This window comes from Myotis yumanensis, unplaced genomic scaffold, assembly GCF_028538775.1.
Source record: "Myotis yumanensis isolate MYYU_CA2020_CCGP unplaced genomic scaffold, mMyoYum1.0.hap1 SCAF_12, whole genome shotgun sequence".
NCBI classification, from domain to species: Eukaryota; Metazoa; Chordata; class Mammalia; order Chiroptera; family Vespertilionidae; genus Myotis; species Myotis yumanensis.
Window position 1 is genome coordinate 5,276,160 of NW_027223763.1, and position 17,386 is coordinate 5,293,545.

General features: G+C 46.8%; 1 protein-coding gene across 8 annotated transcripts in view; it reads right to left on the reverse strand.

Annotated features, from left to right (window-relative positions):
* Window positions 1-17,386, reverse strand: part of SPTAN1 (spectrin alpha, non-erythrocytic 1) — a 60,654-nt gene that overhangs the window by 28,139 nt on the left and 15,129 nt on the right. For 5 of the 8 annotated variants that reach the window (XM_070430533.1, XM_070430536.1, XM_070430532.1 and 2 more), the window contains exons 6-26: window positions 16,349-16,482; window positions 16,042-16,186; window positions 15,809-15,963; window positions 15,042-15,177; window positions 14,512-14,613; window positions 12,751-12,888; window positions 11,995-12,105; window positions 11,351-11,428; window positions 10,838-10,993; window positions 10,406-10,610; window positions 9,510-9,691; window positions 8,919-9,162; window positions 8,602-8,724; window positions 7,570-7,787; window positions 6,642-6,734; window positions 6,173-6,307; window positions 4,882-5,030; window positions 3,798-3,857; window positions 2,523-2,721; window positions 827-931; window positions 290-313 (exon numbers count right to left, since the gene is read on the reverse strand). In XM_070430533.1, coding sequence (XP_070286634.1) covers window positions 290-313; window positions 827-931; window positions 2,523-2,721; window positions 3,798-3,857; window positions 4,882-5,030; window positions 6,173-6,307; window positions 6,642-6,734; window positions 7,570-7,787; window positions 8,602-8,724; window positions 8,919-9,162; window positions 9,510-9,691; window positions 10,406-10,610; window positions 10,838-10,993; window positions 11,351-11,428; window positions 11,995-12,105; window positions 12,751-12,888; window positions 14,512-14,613; window positions 15,042-15,177; window positions 15,809-15,963; window positions 16,042-16,186; window positions 16,349-16,482 — 2,892 coding nt within the window. The remainder of the gene's footprint in view (window positions 1-289; window positions 314-826; window positions 932-2,522; window positions 2,722-3,797; window positions 3,858-4,881; window positions 5,031-6,172; window positions 6,308-6,641; window positions 6,735-7,569; window positions 7,788-8,601; window positions 8,725-8,918; window positions 9,163-9,509; window positions 9,692-10,405; window positions 10,611-10,837; window positions 10,994-11,350; window positions 11,429-11,994; window positions 12,106-12,750; window positions 12,889-14,511; window positions 14,614-15,041; window positions 15,178-15,808; window positions 15,964-16,041; window positions 16,187-16,348; window positions 16,483-17,386) is intronic. The other 3 variants (XM_070430539.1, XM_070430537.1, XM_070430534.1) reach the window with 1 other exon arrangement.

Here is a 17,386-nt window from a genome sequence, read left to right on the forward strand (position 1 = left end):
AAAATATAAATAAAAACATCCTTTTTTTTTTTTTTTTTTTTACAAAAAGGGAGTAATAAGCATAAAATTACTTAAAAAACGTTTTTAGAAAGCTAGAGATAAGAACTTTTTGATCTTTTGGAGAATGGCAAGGGGAAACCAATGTCTGCTATTTCTTTTCCAGATTTTCACACACAAAAGGCATCTCGGAGGGTCAGAAGCAGAAATCTTTAAGAGGCTGTTGACTCTATTTTTCCCCAGGTCTATTCCTTCTCATGTCCAACTTCCACACGGAGCACCTGGGACTTACCCTGGGCATCATGCCATACACCTCCTACAAGGAAAAAGGGAAACCAGTGTTATCAGAGGAACACACACCTCTCAGTCAGTAACACTCGCTCCTGTCAAACCTGGAGACACAGGAGAGAATTAAAAACCCCCACAAAAAAACACAGTGCAACTGGCCAGAAGAACTTCTTAAAATTTACTAGCGCTCAAGTGTTTATACGTAAAACCCTTTAACTAAAGGAATATAGGAGCTTATTATTAGTTAAAGGTCATAAAACTTTGAACAACTTTCACAATATTTTGTTTTGTTTTTTTGTTTAACTTTCACAATATTTAATGGGCATAAGGAGAGGACGGTGTGTTTCCCCTATGGGGTGAAGGTAACAGATATTGGCCACGAAGTGAAACAAAATGGTTCGGGTCACACAGGGTCCTGACCTGCACCCTGGCCACAACTCTGTATAAAACACTGCTTGTTGGGCGATGAAAACAGAGGGGAGAACTGAGTTGCTTTCCTCTGTCCCTGGAGCCTCCCTCAGGGCAGGACCCACACACCCACCTGCTGCTGCACGGCCTGCACCTCCTCGGCCATCAGACCTTCAGACTCCAGGTCTTCAGCCACCTTGTTAATGTCCTTCAGTCGTGATTCGTTGGCCTTTAGATCCTTTGAAGCAAAAGCCATAATAACCAAGACCCATGAGAGCAATTCAAAGACGGAGGGCAACAGAGATTCAGGAACTACAGTTTTGCATCTGTAAGTTTCTGTTTAATAGATTTTGTACAAATAGGTTTTTCTATTTCTTGATAGTGACATAAATCAGGAAACCCTGATTGTCACTAAAATGGAGGTAAAAAACAATTGGGTATTAGAAATAGTGTGTTTCCAATTTAATAAACTGTAGTTAACCAACCATTATTCTGATCGGATGGAAATTTTTTTAAACCTCTTTGGGAGAGGGGACACAATGTTTTAAAAATGTGATGAAATTTTAATGCCAGCCACTAAGAGAGACCCCCCGCCCCCCTCCCCCCGCAGCTATTCTGATGGATTGTAAGAATACTTTTAAATTGAAGAATGAATAAACAAAATGTGGCATGTGGGTACAATGGAATATTACTCAGCCATAAAAAGCAGTGGCGTACTGATATTGCTATAAGGATGAGCCCGGAAAACATTACGCTCCGTGAAAGCAGTCAGTCAAAAAAGTCACATAACATATGATTCCATTTATATGAACTGTCCAGAATATATAAATCCAAAGACAAAAAAGCAGATCTGTGGGGTGCCACGGACAGGGAAGTGATGGGGAGTAACTACTTAATGGGTACATGGTTTCCTTTGGAAGCGATACAGATGTTTTGGAGCTAGATAGAGGTGATGGTGGTACAACACTGTGAATGTACCAAGTGCTTCTAAATTGTACACTTTAAAATGGTTTACAGCCTGGGGGGCTAGAAGAGGTCAATGAGGGGGGAAAAGGGAGACATATATAATACTTACAACAATAAAGATTAAAAAATTAAAAAGTAAATAAAAATAAGTGAAACAGTTTACTTATGTGAATTTTACCCCAATTAAAAAACAGGCCCTAGCTGGTTTGGCTCACTGGATGGAGTGTCAGCCTGTGGACTGAAGGGTCCCAAGTTTGGTTCTGGTCAAGGGCACATGCCTGGGTTGCAGGCTCGATCCCCAGTAGGGGGCATGCAGGAGGCAGCAAATCAATGATTCTCTCTCATCACTTATGTCTCTCTCTCTCTTTTCCTCTCTAAAATCAATAAAAATATAAAACAAAAACAGTCCTAGCTGGTTTGGCTCAGTGGATAGAGTGTCGGCCTGCGGACTGAAGGCTCCCGGTTCAATTCCGGTCAAGGGCACATACCCGGGCTGTGGGCTCAGTCCCTAGAGAGTGTGCAGGAGGCAGCCAATCAATGATTCTCTCTCATCATTGATGTTTCCCTCTCTCTCCCTCTCCCTTCCTCTCTGAAATCAATAAAAACAAAACAAAAAACCCACTTTTATACATTTTATATTTTAGGTTTAGAAAAGTTCTAAACCAACATGTAGAGAAAATTGCATTGTATGTCCTTGGAACTAAACAGATCCAAGAAAAGTTTGGGTTAAAAGCATTTAAAAATAGCTACACAGATGGTAGGACATAATATGTTATTTTCATTCTAATAACCTGCAGTAAAAAAAAAATCAAGAGCACCAAGTCTTTAAACAATTTTTGGCCCATCGGCAAGACCTCCCGTACCTTCTGGAAGTCATCGAACTTCTTCTGTAGCACCTCCACCTGCTCCAAGTCTGCGGCAACCTCCTCGCTGGTCAGGGCCGCTTCCTTCTCATTGATCCACTGCTGCAGCTCGTTCGCTTCACGGAACAACATAAACTTCTTGCAACTCTTCTCCAGCATGCCTTTGCGCTTCTCACCCAGTTCCAGCAGAGAACGGTATCTGATGTCATTCAAGAGGGTGACAAGAGGGGCAAGGAAGGCAGTTAGCGTCTTACAGAGGCTACGTCCCTAACATCAAGGAAACCACCAGGCGTCTCCAAGACGTGATCCAAGGCCATGAGTTTGGAATGAGGCTGCCCTGATGATGAAGTGTCAGGCGCAGATGAAGAGCCTGAGGACCCCCGACAGCCTCCGGGAGAAGCATCCATGTTCTGTTCACCCCTGGTGGCCAGAACAGCCAGACACACTCATCCCCGGGCCAACTTTGCACTGACAACATCATAACCACAAATGACGGAAACCCAGCGTTCAGCACAGTGACACAGGGTTCATGCAACTACAGCTGAGAGATGAGATGAGTTTGCTGGGTAGAATGTACAGAGTTGTTCCCTCTTATAATCAACTCTCTGAGCAGCCCCCAAGGAGATGGGCTTTAAATAGCCTCATACAGAATGTCAGCACCTCTGAAAAAGGACATTTCTAAGATGATATATTTACTTCTCAGGAAGTTTTGGCAACTTCAGAAGGAAAATCAGGTAGAGTACAGAGTATCTGTACCATCTGATTAGTTGAAAGATTTCTTAAGATGAACCCAAGAATATTCTAGCTCTTGGGAACTAATATACAAAAGGCTAAATTCCTATTATCTTTGATGACAAAAAATGACAAAAATTAGGCTCATTCTCAAATTTAAGCTTCCTAAAGTGAAATAAAAAAGCAACGAGTTACAAGAACCAGGACACTGTAACAAGAGGCACAACATTTCCTTCTTGCTACCAAGGATCACTACAGGACTGGCTGTCAGGCCTGCTGCTGGCCCACCACAGAAGCCAACAGGAGGGGGACCCAACAACACTCTGAACATACAACTGCACAAGGAAGCCACCAAAGAGCTAAGCGGCCATCAACTGACAGCTTCACCGACACCTCTACCTGTGCAAGCGGAAGCGGAGGCACGGACACGGTCCCGCCCTCCACCTGGTCTTTCTGTATGAACAAATGCCCTCACAGGAAGCGGCAGGGGATGGGCAGGCATAGCCATGGACACAGGCGCTCAGCAAGGCTTCGCCTACTCACAGTTCTTCCACCTGTTTCATACGCAGGGATACACTGCCGGCCTCCTTAGTTATGCGTGTCCTGCACAGAGGGGCACAGCAAAAGCATGCACAGATTAGTGGGGCTCACCCCCAGGGGTGAGAAGCGGCAGCTCCGACTGGTGCCTGGATGGTGGATGCACCAAGTGGGGAAAATTAGGGAGTCATTGAAAAGCTCTTGGAAACAGGCCAGGCCATGAGTAAAATCATGTAAGTTAGAAATAGCAGGGAGAGTCAATCAGTTAGTTCGCCGTCACTTTCCTGGAAAGGCGGCCATGCGACGGCAGTCAGCTTTCCTGTGCTGAAACACCAGCGACTTCAGAGCAAGGCCGGGATCAGATTTTACTGAGAGCTAAGTGTGCAACTTCAGTCATCTGTTTGGTCCACTTTTCTATTCTCATATTTGATATAGGCCCACTCTTGTCTTAACCGTAACAGAGCATCTGTAAGTGTACAAATAACTGATCTTTTCAGGGACCATCAGGGTCAGAAAAGCTCTATTATTCTACACTCAAGTGCCAACATATTTCCTGGGTCTCTGCCAAATGTCCAGAGCTGTTGACATCCTTAGCGGAGTTAGGTATGTCCCAAAGGAGGGGCACAGGTCACCTGGGGCTCAGCTCTGGGAAAATGGACAGAGCCAACACTAAGTAAATCCCACTCTCAGAACATAAGCCACAGCAGAGAGAGCAGCTCTCTAACAGCCTTTTAACGGGGCCGAGCTGCAGAACATCTGAACGTGCAATGTGAGAAAGGAGCTCCTGAACTGGAGGACAAAGGTTCAGATCCTAATGCTCAGAAAAATGCTGTTTCGTAAAAGCAGCTCACAATGCGGGGAAGAAAGAAACAACGGAAAATAAAGGCGTCAGTCAGGGATCTGCGGCTCGAACAGGGTTCTTGGGTAAAAAGCGACGTGGGGTAAGGGGGAGGAGCATGTTCCCGAGTCTGACGGGCACCAGAACACTGGCCCTGAAGCCGCAGCACACTGCCTAGCCCTGGGCCCCTGGGTGCTACGACTGGGCCCCGAGTGACACCAGGACCTCTGCAATCGACTGTGTCGTCCTTACTGATTGTCAATCTGCTCCTGCCGCAGCGCGATGCTGCCTTGCTCCTCCAGCAGGTTCTCCCGGGAGGCTGACTGGGCGGGGTCCAATTTCTTCACGTACGCGGCTGGCACAAAACCCTGGCGATCGTTCACTTCCACTTTCCACCAGTCCTAAGGAAAGAGAGGGAGAGCAGTGACAGCAAATTCCTTCCCTGAGGAAGGGAGAAACCAAGGAGGCCTGTGTGGGCGCGCACGTGTATGTGGGCACGCTCTCTCACACATACACACAAAGGAGAACTCTAATCACATTAAGAGGATCTCCTGATAGTGTCAGAATCACTTGGCACAAAAACTGAAATTTTGGTCCCATCGTGACCTGTCGAGCATGGAGAAGGTCATTAGTTAAGTAGCAATGACACCCAACACGAAGGCCATTCTTCCCTCGGGTTAGAGCCCAGAACTGTGCTGTCCCACACTACAGCAGGGAGCCACATGTGGCTATGTAAATTTCAATAAATTAGAATGAAATAAAAAACTTCAGTTGTACTGGTCACACTTGAAATGCTTAATAGTCACATGTGGTAGTAACTACTAGAGAGCCAGCACTTAGATTTCCACCACCATAGAAAGTCCTATTGGATAATGCTTCTCCTGAGGAAACCAGGGTGGGACCAAGGTGTTGATTTAGGTTTAAATTAGCGTCAACAGAAAGATAAGAATCCTGGGTTTTCTCAAATTCTTGACTAGGGAAAACTGGGGTGTGGGATAAGGAGGTTCTTAGCAACAGCTGGGGACATTTGTCCACATTGACCACGATGAGAGGTGACAGCCTTTGGGAGCGTCAGATAACATGTGGAGTATCATGCACCTCACTTCAAAGCCATTGTCAGATAGAATGTCTAGGAAGAAAGGCTACGGAGCCAGGCAGCATGGAGCTGTGAGAAGACAGAGCCTAAGGGGTGACGTCACGGCTGTATCCCACTATCCACTCTAGCCATACAGCTGAGATTAAGAACCAACAGGTACAAGGTATAGACCTGCAGTTGTATACAGCAGACTCTGCCTCCAAAGAAAAAGTGGAGTGTGCAGCTGTGAGTCATTGTACTGCCTGTGGGTATCTAAGAAGACAGACTGATTACCTTCGTGATGATGCACAACACAGGTAAGAGAAACCTATATTAAAGCAGACTGACTAGGAAGCTCCAAATTCTAAACCAGCCTCATTTTACAAAGACACAGTAACCCGAAGACACCCAACCTGAGCACACTGGTGCTGCTGATGGAAACCAACACGCAACCCCAGTCTGCCTTGCCTTGTTGGTGCTGTTGAGCAAGGTGAGGATATCGCCTTTCTTCATGGTGACCTCTCGAGGACTCTTCTCCTGATAGTCATAGAGAGCCAACACCAGCTCCTTCCCAGTCTCATCGTCCATAGGGGCCACTTGTTGCTAAAAAGCAAACACGGTTAAATCAAGGATGTTTATAACATGATATGGAAGCACATGACAGAGTTCAACTTCGACAGCCGTACCAAATTCACCAAATACACACTTATGAGCATTCTAGGATGCTACCAATAAAATCCGATTCAGGAACTTTAGCTCTCTGGTGTCTTTAAAAATCTCATTTTAAACCATCTACAAACCTTTGTCTCATAAGCCTTAAAGTAAGGCCACAGAATGTTGCCCAGGACAGTAACACCTGCTGGCAGACGCTAGTTCCTGCCTGTCCCCGGCCTCCCCCCGGGCAACGTGTCACCGCTGAAGGGGAAGCCACACTCACCCGGCATGACTGCGCTTGCTCTCGCAGAGCCTGAATGCTGCTGCCATAGGCACTGAGATCCGACATCAAAGCTTCATGTTTCTTCAGGAGAGCCTGAAACCAAAACCACACCGACCCTGTGGAAGGCGCCAGAGGCTCCTCCAACGGCATCACCCAATGAGCCATCCCCTCTGAAGTCTTGTTTAGTGATATGACTGGATGGCTTCCTGCTCTACACTTTCTCTCCCTTTTTAATAAACATTTAATTTGGAGGAAATATTAACTGTGACCTAACAGTATTTTTTCAGTCTGCTTTTACATATTTAGTTATGCAATATCTGCAATGCATAAGGAGACATAAAGAACAGTATCGACTGAACCCATCACCATCTTAGGAAATAAATGCCAATCAGACAGCTGGCTGGGGACAGGCCCTCCTGGAGGGCATTCCCGGCCCGCCCCCCCTCGCCACAGCCAGTGCTGCTTTCTTCACCACCATTTTCTAAGCTTTTCAGTTCTCCCATCTTTTGGGAGAACCAAATATAGTTCATGTCAACATTCGACACATTTTGTTTTTTTGTGATGACTGGCAAGAAAACAGCTTCAGGGACTACATCTAGACTTTTATGAATAAAATGTAAGAGTTTCAGTCAAAAAACAGAGGCCCAGCAAAACACTGTGTTAATGTAATACATGCATATGGTGGAGGGACGACAGGACACGAGAACAGCAAAGTGTGAACAACGAAGGAAGGGGACAGGTAGTGTCCTCTTTCTTTTCAGTAGGACTGCATTCCCATCATAAAAAGTAAAAAGAGACCCTAGATGCCTTAGAAACACAATCAATGATGACGCTGCACCTTCCCAACTTGGTCACTTTCCCCGCTAGCCTCCCAGCCTGAGCCCTGGGGCAGGATCCCCAGCAGCTCCATGTTCCCCGACCCGGTCACCTCAGCGGAGTCCTCGTCCTTCCCGTAGTCGGTGCTGCCGACAATGGGCTCCTTCTCCCGCATCCAGGACTCGGCCTCATTGGCATCGGCAAAGTACTGCTGGGCTTGCAGCGAGTCCTCCAGGTCTTGCCGCCGCTGCGAAGCTTTGGATTTGAGTGACTCCCACTTCTGGTTCAGTTCATTGAGCTTGGCCTTCACGTCCTCCGCAGCAAAATGGCCTGGGAGGGAGGCAGGACAGGGAAAAGCATTTGACATGCTGCAGGACAAAAAAGGCCTGCGTGTTCACTTTCTGTCATTACATGTTGGTGAGCCAGGCCTCTCCATATTTCCAAATTCATGAGCAGCCCAGGTTCCAACCCTTTAACAGGTTTGCTCATTTTTACCTCCTCATAAAGAAATAAAAATAACAGCACTCCCATAGTTCTCAGTCACTGAGACCCCGGCTCAGAGAGGTTAAGGCAGGGGTGGGCAAACTTTTTGACTCGAGGGCCACAATGGGTTCTTAAACTGGACCGGAGGGCCGGAACAAAAGCATGGATGGAGTGTTTGTGTGAACTAATATAAATTCAAAGTAAACGTCATTACATAAAAGGGTACGGTCTTTTTTTTTTTAGTTTTATTCATTTCAAACGGGCCGGATCCGGCCCGCGGGCCATAGTTTGCCCACGGCTGGGTTAAGGTCTAGTTAAGGTCAAACAGTTAGAAAAGGATGGAGACGGTCTTCAACCCCACAGCCCAGGCTGACTCAAATCCATGCACTGAACCATCAGAGAGGGAGGATAAGAGGAACAAAAGCAGGCCCTAGCTGGTCTGGCTCAGTGGATAGAGCATCAGCCTGTGGACTGAAGGGTCCCAGGTTCGATTCCAGTCAAGGACACATGCCTGGATTGTGGGCTCAATGCCCAGTAGGGGGATCTCTCATCAATAATGTTTCTCTCTCCCGCTCCCTTCCTCTCTGAAATCAATAAAATTATATATTTTTTAAAAAAGGAAACAAAAGCAAAGCTGCTTCCCCGTATGACAACCACTCACCTTCCTCCACCATGGCATTCCCCTTCTGTGTAACTGCTTTGATGCGGGGTTCATGTCCAGCAATTTCTGCTTGTAGGGCTTGGTGTTTCTTTAGCAGATTCTGGACTCCAATCAAATCTTTGCCTAAAAGCAGAAGAAATCACCCTCCCGTCATGCAAGCCATCAAAAAGAAAGTCAGCATTAACTGTCACTTGTGGCTTCCACCCTGTCCCAATGTACTTTAACTTGACCTTGCTCATTTTGACCAGCGTCCCCTTTGGGCCGTAAGGGCAGAGCCCTTTCTCAGCTTGACTCCTATCTGATGGAGGCAGACTGACCTCTGTTGGTGGACGCAGCAATGGGCTCTTTCTCTCGAATCCATGTCTCCTCATCCTCCACGTCACGGAAGAGCTGCTGCAAACGCAGAGAATCTGCCAGCTTCTGCTTCCGGGCGATCATGGGTTCCTTGAGGGCCTCATAGCGAGCCACGAGGGCTTCCTGCTTCTTCTTGATGTTTTCAGCATCAAAATGGCCAGCGTCCTGGAACTGGCGGGCCTGAATGGTGATGCCATCAATCCGATCCTGGGAATGGCAAAGGGCAGTCTTGAAAGCCTGGACCAGAGCTGGGCAACTTTATTACCAGGCTGGCTTTATTACTTCAGGTGTGGTTTGAACGACACAAAGAAAAGGGAACGCATTTCCTTCCCACCCCACGAGCGTTCCTCCTGTCATCTGTTTCCCTCCTGTTGGGCTCCCATAAAGCTCTGAGGGAGATGGCTGAACTGGAGCCAGAGCACATGCAGCACATGGGGGGGCTATGTAAGGAAATCAATACATTTCATCCCTCCCCAAAGCAGCCTGGTCCTGAATTACTGCATCCCTCACGCCTACCGACTGTGTTCACCGGCCCAGCAGCGCCCGCACTCTACCTGGTGGGCGGCCACATCAGCCTCCAGCAGGGCGTGCTTCTTCTGCAGGTTCTGGACATTCGTAAGGTCTTTGCCGTAATCGTCGGAAGCCAAGTGACCTTCCACTTCATACAGCCACAGTTCAATGTCCTCAACGTTTCGGTTAAACTGCTGCTGCTGGTTAGCCTCTCGGAGCTTTATTCCTAGTCAAAGAGGCAAGTGGGTTTTCTAATTACCCTTCCAGCAACACAGGGGTGGGTAAAAGTAGGCTTACAGTTGTGAGTATGGGAAAGTTTATTCTTGTGCTATGAACTATTAATAATTATATTATTTCTAGTACTTGCTATCATTATTACTATTGTGATTGTATTTCATATCCTTACTTGTAATTTCTCTTTTGGGTAATGATGGCTGGTAATATAACCTACTGTTGCCCACCCCTGTACTGCTCACGACAATGGCATCTTAGTGAGGGACCTGACCAGGACTGTAGTGACTCTCACCTGTCACAAAGGTGAAGGAAACAAATGCAACCTCTGCTTGACCTCTACATGCCGACTTGGAAGTCGCTTAAAAGCATCGTAATCCTCAGGAGACAGAAGCCCCTGAGCATTATTAGGACTGAAAATTATTAATTCCTTTGGCTCACAGGTGAACTGTGATCTTTAGTGATGAGGCTCAATTCAGTCATGGCTGGTTGGCCAATCATCCCCTTCTCACTCAGGCTCCCCACCAACCAGCATGCTTAACCACAGTTACCAAATCAGCAAGGCATCACGAGTCCAAGGGAAAATAGCCCGAACGCCCAGGGCCATCCACCTTACCTTCCCAGGTGGTGTATGTCCCTAAGACACTTAACTAGGAAGGAATAATCAACTCCCCAAACATTCCTACCACAACCTAGTGAATCCTTGTACCTTTCAGTTCAGTGGCCTCCAGCAGTTTCTTCCACAAACTGATGACCTCATTCATTCGAGCCGCCACTTCCTCCTTGGCATAGTGGTTGACGTCAATCAGTTTCTGCCCTGCTTTCTCCAGGGCATCAATGCGGCTCTGGTTTGCTGAGAGCTCAGCCTCAAAAGCCTGATGCTTCTGGACTTTTCCTTGTAGGTTGGATGGGTCCTGCCAATAAAAGAAAGAAGCGGGTTCTATCTTGAACGTGAGTATGTTACCTTGCATTAGCTTCATACTCATCTCTGTAAGAGGATGTATAAAATGGTCAGCTTATATTAAATAGTGTGGGCTGGTTTTAGAATTCCCTCTTTCTTTTAACTACAATTTATTTGTAAATCTGTGTTCAATTCAGCTCACAAACCAAGTGCTACATGGAAATGCTAACAGTACATTACTTTATAAGCTTCATCTGTGGCAGTTTTCATCTTCTCGTTGACCCAGCTCTTGAGCTCATCGGAATCACGGAAAAACTGCTGCAAGTGGAAGGAATCGGCCAGCTGGGCCCGGCGACACATGGCTCTCTCATGAAGGGCATTGCGACGGCTCAACAGCTGGAAGAAAAGGATCATGTGAACCTCCAGTTCTTACCGCCCCAGAGATACCCAGCTCGAGAGGCTACACAAATCTGTGTAGAGCAGGGATGGGCAAACTTTTTGACTCGAGGGCCACAATGGGTTCTTAAACTGGACCGGAGGATCGGAACAAAAGCATGGATGGAGTGTTTGTGTGAACTAATATAAATTCAAAGTAAACATCATTACATAAAAGGGTACGGTCTTTTTTTGTTTGTTTGTTTTATTCATTTCAAACGGGCCGGATCCGGCCCTCGGGCCGTAGTTTGCCCACGGCTGGTCTAGAGGGACATCCGTGCAGGGAAAGGATGGCACATAAAGAACCCAGGAACTTACAGCATCTCGGCGAGTAGCCACGTCTTCCATGGCATAGTGGTTGTTCTGGATTAGCTTGGTTGCAAATTCATCTAGTGCCTAGGAAGGAAGGAGAAAAGTTCTTCACTGGTAAAGGGACTATTCCATAGCTTGGCCTCCAGAGAAAAGTAACCACTGAACAGGTCACAGAACACTTCAGGTCAAGGTTTTCACAGACAACTCTCATCCCCGAACTCCTGAGCTGGTACCTGATGTTGTTACTCAGGTGTAACAATGCAACGCTGGCTCCCTGCAAGGCTGGAGACAGCTACAGCGTGATCTGACTGCATCAGATACAAGTTAACAGCCTTCCAATTCCTACTTCTACAATCTGCTGCTAAAGGTAAAGACATTCTGACCTTTTTCCCCTTGTATTAGTTCTTAACTGCTTTTAGTAAAAGGTAAATCTCAACCTGGAGGCTTATGTCAGGAAAAAGCTTTCATTCGATCACTGTGCGGTCTCCCTCTGATGGTATATCATCATCGCCCGGAGATTTTCGGCACCCACAGGCATGTCTCTCGCTCACATCCCTCATCCAACCTGTTCAGAGCCTTTCAGACAAACAGGGGCCTTCAGGCTTATTCCAAGGGCTATTGAAGGCACCGAGGACAAGAAGGGGTCTTACTGTGATCTTTTCCTCCTGGGCACTGAGGGATTTCTCAAAGTCCTCATGCTTCTTGAGAAGCGCTTCCACGCTGTCCAAGGAATCCCCCAAGTCTTCGTTCAGCAGGAAAGCCTGCAACAGCAAACAAGGTGTTCAGAACAGCGCCCTGTTCCTTCCGTCTCTTAAGGCTGGAAAGCAAAGGATACTCTGGCCAAAATACAAAAGGAAGGAAAGCGATTCTTGGACTAATAAACTTCTGGAATCTGTTCCAGGAAGCCCAGAGCCCTTCCAAATTGATCCAATGACAGCGTGAAATCCTTGTCCCACATTCTATGAACACTTATTTTTTTAAAAAAGCTTTTCTTGCTTCTATTAGATTTAGATTACGCATAATGTTAAGTTCTAAAGGGAAACCTCCCCCTTAATAAAAAACAATTTCATACCATCACACTCATCTGAAAAACTGGGGCCTTTCTGAGGGCCTGAGGTGACAGAAGCTGGCTCAGTGCCCCCCTTCAATAAATACTAACTGAAATGGTAATGATTTCCTACAGAAACAAGCTAATGGTCTGAGGAGGGGCAGGGATGAGGAAAAAATAACAATCATCCACAGAAAGCATTTAGCACAGGTCCTGGCCACAGTAATCTGTAATGACAATATGCTATTAACACTTTAACCATTAAAAATAAAAAGCTGACTATCTGAGAAGTAGACAAACAGAAACAAAGACTTCCCTGCTCACTCAGGTGGCCAGGTCTCCTCTGCTAACATGTTACCTCTTGCTTGCTCATCCAGTTGTCCACCTGCTCGGTGTCGCGGTAGAAGAGCTGCAGGTCCATGCACTGCTCATACTGCTGCCTGCGCAGCTCCCACAGCTCCAGCAGGGCTGTTCGCTCCTCAGAGAGAATGGCCAGCTGGAAGGAGGAGCACACAGGGGATGAGGGGTGGGTGGGAGGGGATGGAAGGGGAGATGGGAGCGGGGAGCGGCAGGGATGGGGAGACAAGTCAGTCCTGACGCCCTCCACTCAGAAGAAGAGAATCACATCCACTGTGTGTGCCAGGCAAGTCACAATAAATCACATGAACCCTGAGCAGCTTGTATGTTATGCTGAACATAAGAGGAATGGTCCTGTTCTAATTAGTCTACAATTAACTTACTGCCACATTGTCACAAATGATTTTTAGTAAAAATGCTATGGAAACTCCCAGGCAGAAGAAAAACAGCATCTATCTAAAATTGAGGCAGGAGGGCCTTAATCGGTTTGGTTCAGTGGATAGAGCAGCCGTGGGCAAACTACGGCCCTCGGGCCGGATCCGGCCCATTTGAAATAAATAAAACTTAAAAAAAAAAAAAGACCGTACCCTTTTATGTAATGATGTTTACTTTGAATTTATATTAGTTCACACAAACACTCCATCCATGCTTTTGTTCCGGCCCTCCGGTCCAGTTTAAGAACCCATTGTGGCCCTCGAGTCAAAAAGTTTGCCCACCCCTGGGATAGAGCGTCGGCCTGTGGACTCAAGGGTCCCAGGTTCGATTCCGGTCAAGGGATGTGCCTTGGTTTTGGGCACATCCCCAGTAGGGGGTGTGCAGGAGGCAGCTGATCGATGTTTCTCTCTCATCGATGTTTCTAACTCTCTATCCCTCTCCCTTCCTCTCTGTAAAAAATCAATAAAATATATTAAAAAATAAAAATAAAATAAAATAAAAGTGAGGCAGGAGGAGCATTTGAGATCTTGCTCCCTGGCATGTTATCAGTTTGACTCAAACGCTTTTAAAAATTCAAAAACTTAAAGTGAGGCAGTATAAATGGAGGGCAGTGGTTCTCAACCTTCTGGCCCTTTAAATACAGTTCATGTTGTGACCCAACCATAAAATTATTTTCGTTGCTACTTCATAACTGTCATGTTGCTACTGTTATGAATAGTAATGTAAATATCTGATATGCAGGATGGTCTTAGGCGACCCCTGTGAAAGGGTCGTTCGACCACCAAAGGGGTCGTGACCCACAGGTTGAGAACCGCTGGAGTAGGGACTCTCAGTTGAGAAATGTCAATTGAGGAGGGACTCCACAAAATATGTTAAATAAATCATGAGTGCCCTAGGCATAATTCTTAGGCTCCAAAGTGAATGACAATAAAGTGTGTTTCTGAAATCTCTCTTCTTAGTCTCTATATAATTATTTTAAAATTACCATTATGTAATGTTCCTCAGACAACTCTATACTCAAAGACACTCTGAATTAAATATACCCATTGATTTGATAAAAATGCGTCCCCCTTGGCTCTAGCTACTAATGCGGACTCAAGTTTCTACAAAGTCTCCTTTAAGTAGGAAATATGTCACATTATGTCCCAAATAAATGAAACGCTCTATGTTCATTCATGTTGCTGCGTATACATCTTTTTCAATAAAGAAGCTGCTCCTTCACTTCCAGGTGAATCCCTGATTAAGTTTGCTCATGCCCCACGGTAAATGCCAGGTCTGGATATGTAAGGATGGGTAAGAGACCTTTAGGAGCCTTTTCTGCTCTTACCTTCTCTCTCACTTCATCAGAGGCGTAATGACCAGCAGCAAGCAGGGCCTGTCCAGATTCATCTGCAGATTTAAAGCTGTCTTCATGAGCATCAATTTCACCCTATAGAGGACAAAAGCACAATTTGTGCCCAGATCTTGTAAAAGAAAAACAAGTTGCTGAATTTCAAATAATTATTACAAATCAGAATATCACATCTGGAATGAAGAAGAGGATGGAAGATAAGGCTAGGGTTCCTAAGACCAGTCTGGGCCCTCAAACAGGAGAGCACCACTTATTAAGAAGTCCTTTTCCTCCTGGCTCTCAGGCTGCCTCTGTCAAGTTTCCATACAGTCACAGGGCCTGAGCTCTCTGTCTTCTGATCCACTGGTCTATTTGTCCTCCTTATGCAAAATGCATTTTTTTTACCATGACTTTGGTACCTGGTGGGGGCGCTACCATAAACAAAGTTTCAACTGCAATGCCTACAAGTGCTACACCAATGCATTATATGCTTATTTCTTTACTTCAGGAAAACCTAGAGACTTTACCTTGTGCTCCTGATGCCTATCCAGAAGGGCTTCGGCCCCCGCCACGTCGTTAGCAAGTTCATCTGCATTAATGAGGGCTTTCATCTCAGTCACCCAGCTGGTGAGGTCCCGGAAGTCAGCAAGGAAGCGCTGCAGCCTAGGGAAAACCAAAGGTAAGTCATTAGGTATGTCCAGCAGAGCTCCAGGACGGAAAACAGAGTTTTGAGTTCTATGCTCTCAGAAGTCTAACACACCATACAAATCCTCGTCCTGGGAAACATGGATTCTTTCATGGAAACATGGAATCCAAAGGAACACAAGACAAGGCCAAAGTCAGTCCTCTGAAACTTAGGCTCTGCCCAGCACTAGAATTCCCCAGTCTTGTCCGTTAATTTCGATTTCCTTATCTTTCCCAAGTTCAACCCCTGCTTAGTAAGTCAGAAGCATTCCTTCCGTTTCCAACCTTTGTTTACTCAATTTTAACAGGGTATTTCATGTGGTGCTCACACTGCTAAAGACTACTGGTTATCACACAGTGACACAGGATGGAAACAGATATTTCTGAAGTTGTAAGTAGTATGTGTACACACTCACACACACTGGATAAAGCTGTCAGTCTCCAAACAAATACAATGCAGGTAGAAAAGGTGACCTGCGTTTTCTTAGTAGAGGAAACACAGGGCATCCAGGAGCTCTCAGTGTGAACTGCCCCTTAACCCTGCCCTCCTCTCTTCCTTTCTTCCAAAGTTGCACGGTTCGGGATGCTGAGCACGGGGAGGTATTTCTACCTGTACGAGTCGTTGAGCCGCGCGTGTCTCTCCGCCGCCAGAGTGCGGATCTGCTCCCAGTTTGTGATCAGCTCTTCTCGCTTCACTTGAATCTGAGTGGCGCTCAGCGGGTGGGTCTGCTGCAGGCGGTCAGCCTCGGCACACAGGGCTTTGACCTAGAAACACACTCTGTCAGAACTGCTCTCCCGACCCTTGGTGACTTATTTATAGAATCGGCTGCTTTTAAAACCCACCTTGTCCTCTAACGCGGCCAGGTCTCTCTCCAAACCCTCATGCTTCCGAAGCAGAGCCTGAACACTGGCCAGGTCTCGGCCGAAATCATCAGAGGCCATTAACTGTTCCTTTTCCTTAATCCAGCTGATAGTCTCATCCACATCCCTGCAGAATAAAGGCCCCCGTTAATCCTGACGCAGGGTTGTCTAGAGCTGGGAACGCGACACTGGGCCAAGACCCCGTCACTCCGACCTCCCATGGCACATGCCATATACCCGACCCCTTCGAGTAGAGGCCTGTTCCCTGAAGCCCCCTCTGGCGTGGTACCTGTTAAAGCGCTGAACCTCAGCTGCCCCAAACAGCTTCCCCTGTCTCTGAAGAGCCAGTCCCTTCAGCCGCTGCCAGGCTGCGTTCACCTCGTCTTGCTTAGTCTTGATCAGCTCCTCCTCCGGGTGCTGCTCCTGAACAAGGAAGAGAACAAGGAAGCTCCTTGGCCCCCTGCCTCTGGCACCCCAACTAGTCCCCAGGGCGGCTCCCTGAGGGATCTGCTTCAGCAAACCTCATCCTTCTGAAGAAATTCTGGTTTTCTGGGTGGAATGAAGTGAAGCTCATCCCGAAAGAGCTGCTACTCCTCGTCTATGAGGGGAGCCCGCTCTCTCCCTTGGAGGGTGCTGTGTCTATGAAGCGGCTATGGGCCTCAGCACCAGAGCCTGGATGTGAACAATCACTGTGGCTCCAACTCAGGGGGAACCCTCATCAACACACCGTCTCCGCCCACCTGGTCAAATGTATTTCAAAGGTGCACGAGGCTGATCAGCACCTGCCCATAAGCATGGCTTTTAGGCTTTGTTCCTGACTTCAGACTGGAGATATTTCTCTAAAAGTATCCTTCCCCACCCACAACATTTTTTTAAATGAATATAATATGTCGAATAATAAGGTGAAGCATTTCAGGGTTCTGGGGTCCATATGTGAGACCATGGGGCTTGGCCTGACTGCTCCTCTGAGCACGGCTGTGTGCTGGCCCAGGGTTCGGGGATAGCACATCTGTCCCTGGAAGGGTGAGTATGTTTGAGGAATGCTGGCTCTTCTTTCACTTCATCACTAATTAGAAAGGGAATAGGTACTAGGCCTGACACAGATCCATACATTTAAAACGTGTACCCCCAAAATCAAATTTCCTAAAGCAAAAATGGCCTAGTTCCGACTACTTGATGTCCTCAGAGCACTCTGACCCCTATAGTGAAAGATGAGAATAGGAGGCTGCTTGTAGGACTGCACACGCAGGCACTGGGGAAGGCTGCCACTCCCCTCTAACGGCCACAGCTACCAGTGGAAAGCCTGCTCATTACAAGGTCCCCAGGC